Below are 1,355 nucleotides of genomic sequence, written 5' to 3' on the forward strand. Positions count from 1 at the left end.
ACCCGACCTAGGGAGCGGGTGTGGGCGGGCGCTCAGCGCCCTTCGGCCCTAGAGACCGTGCGGGCTCCCTGCGCGAGTCCGCCCCGTCCGCCTCTTCCCCTTACCACGTAGCCCCCCCACACGTAGAGGAAGTTTCCGTCCACCACCGCGCAGTGGCCGCTGCGCTCCTCGGCCACGCAGAACAGCTGCGAGTCCGCCATCCACGCCGTCGCTGGCCCACTACTCGGCGTGCCGCAGCCCCTGCCCACCGCGCTGCCTCTTCTCGGGTCCGGATTGCTGCACGCACGAACGGAACGCGTCGAGGGTCGAGATTGGTGGGAAGGCGAACCAGTGCGGCTGCGCCGTCCCGCTGCGGACTCGCTCACGAGGCCGCGCCAAGGGTGGAGTGGCCAGTGAGGGATGCCTTGGTTCTTAGCAGTGAGGAAGAGGCCTTAGCTTCCCCGGAGAAGGAACAGGCAGATTTCTTTGCACTTGAGGTGTTTTGGCAATTCAGTCTCATCCAGCTTCCATTTCATAGTCAGATTCCTTGATTTTTCTCAAAATGTCTTTGTGCAGTTGGTTTGTAGCAGGTTATATTTGGTCGTTGTGTCTCAAGATTTTTTCCGATATCTTTGTTAATTTTGAACAGTTTCCATCTCTTCTCTCTTGTGGCACTTATTTGTGAAATGGGTTCGTTTTCCTATACCTGAATGTGGTTTCTCATTAACGTGTTCTTTCGTCCTGCCTATTTTTCTTAAACTGGAAGGTTGATCTAAAAGCTTTAGCGTCTGGGTCTGTTTTTTTCCAAGAACACTTAATGCTGCATCACAGTAGAAGGCTTAGTGATACTTTCCATTATTTCATTTAGCAATAGAAGTAAACATGCGCAGAGACGCAAATATTCCCCCTTTTTCTTACACAAAAGGAAGCATACTATATACACAACTCGGTAACCTGTTCTCCATTTAACGTTATATTGTTCCATATCGGTGTATTGTGATCTTCCCCAATCCTTTTGATTGTTTCATAGCACTCTATTGAGTGGCTGTGTCATGATTTTTTCAATCAAGTGCTTATTGATGGACGTCATTTATTCCCAGTTTTTTGTTATCACAAATAATTTTGCATGAACAACATTATGCACATGTGATTTTGTAGTTTTACAAATATGTTTTTGGAATAGAGTTCTGGAAGTGGAATTGCTGGGTCAGAGGATAAAAGCATATATGATTTTGCTAGATGTTGCTGAAGTTGCCTCATAGGAATTATACTTTCACCAGCAATATATGAGAGTGACTGTTTCTCATAGCCTTCCCAACAGAGTATATTGCTAAAATTGTGGAGCTTTGCTAAAATGATATGCTAGAAGTAGTAGC

The 1,355-nt window shown here is 47.2% G+C and overlaps 1 protein-coding gene across 2 annotated transcripts in view; it reads right to left on the minus strand.

Moving 5' to 3' along the window:
* The window catches only part of Klhdc1 (kelch domain containing 1), a 47,216-nt gene extending 46,926 nt beyond the window's left edge, over positions 1 to 290 (minus strand). For both annotated transcript variants that reach the window (XM_048798621.1, XM_015491044.2), the window contains exon 1: positions 105 to 290. In XM_048798621.1, the coding sequence (XP_048654578.1) occupies positions 105 to 200 (96 nt within the window). In that variant the 5' untranslated portion in view covers positions 201 to 290. The remainder of the gene's footprint in view (positions 1 to 104) is intronic.
* Between the last annotated feature and the right edge of the window lie 1,065 nt (positions 291 to 1,355).

This window comes from Marmota marmota, unplaced genomic scaffold (assembly GCF_001458135.2).
Source record: "Marmota marmota marmota unplaced genomic scaffold, marMar, whole genome shotgun sequence".
In the NCBI taxonomy this organism is placed as follows: Eukaryota; Metazoa; Chordata; class Mammalia; order Rodentia; family Sciuridae; genus Marmota; species Marmota marmota.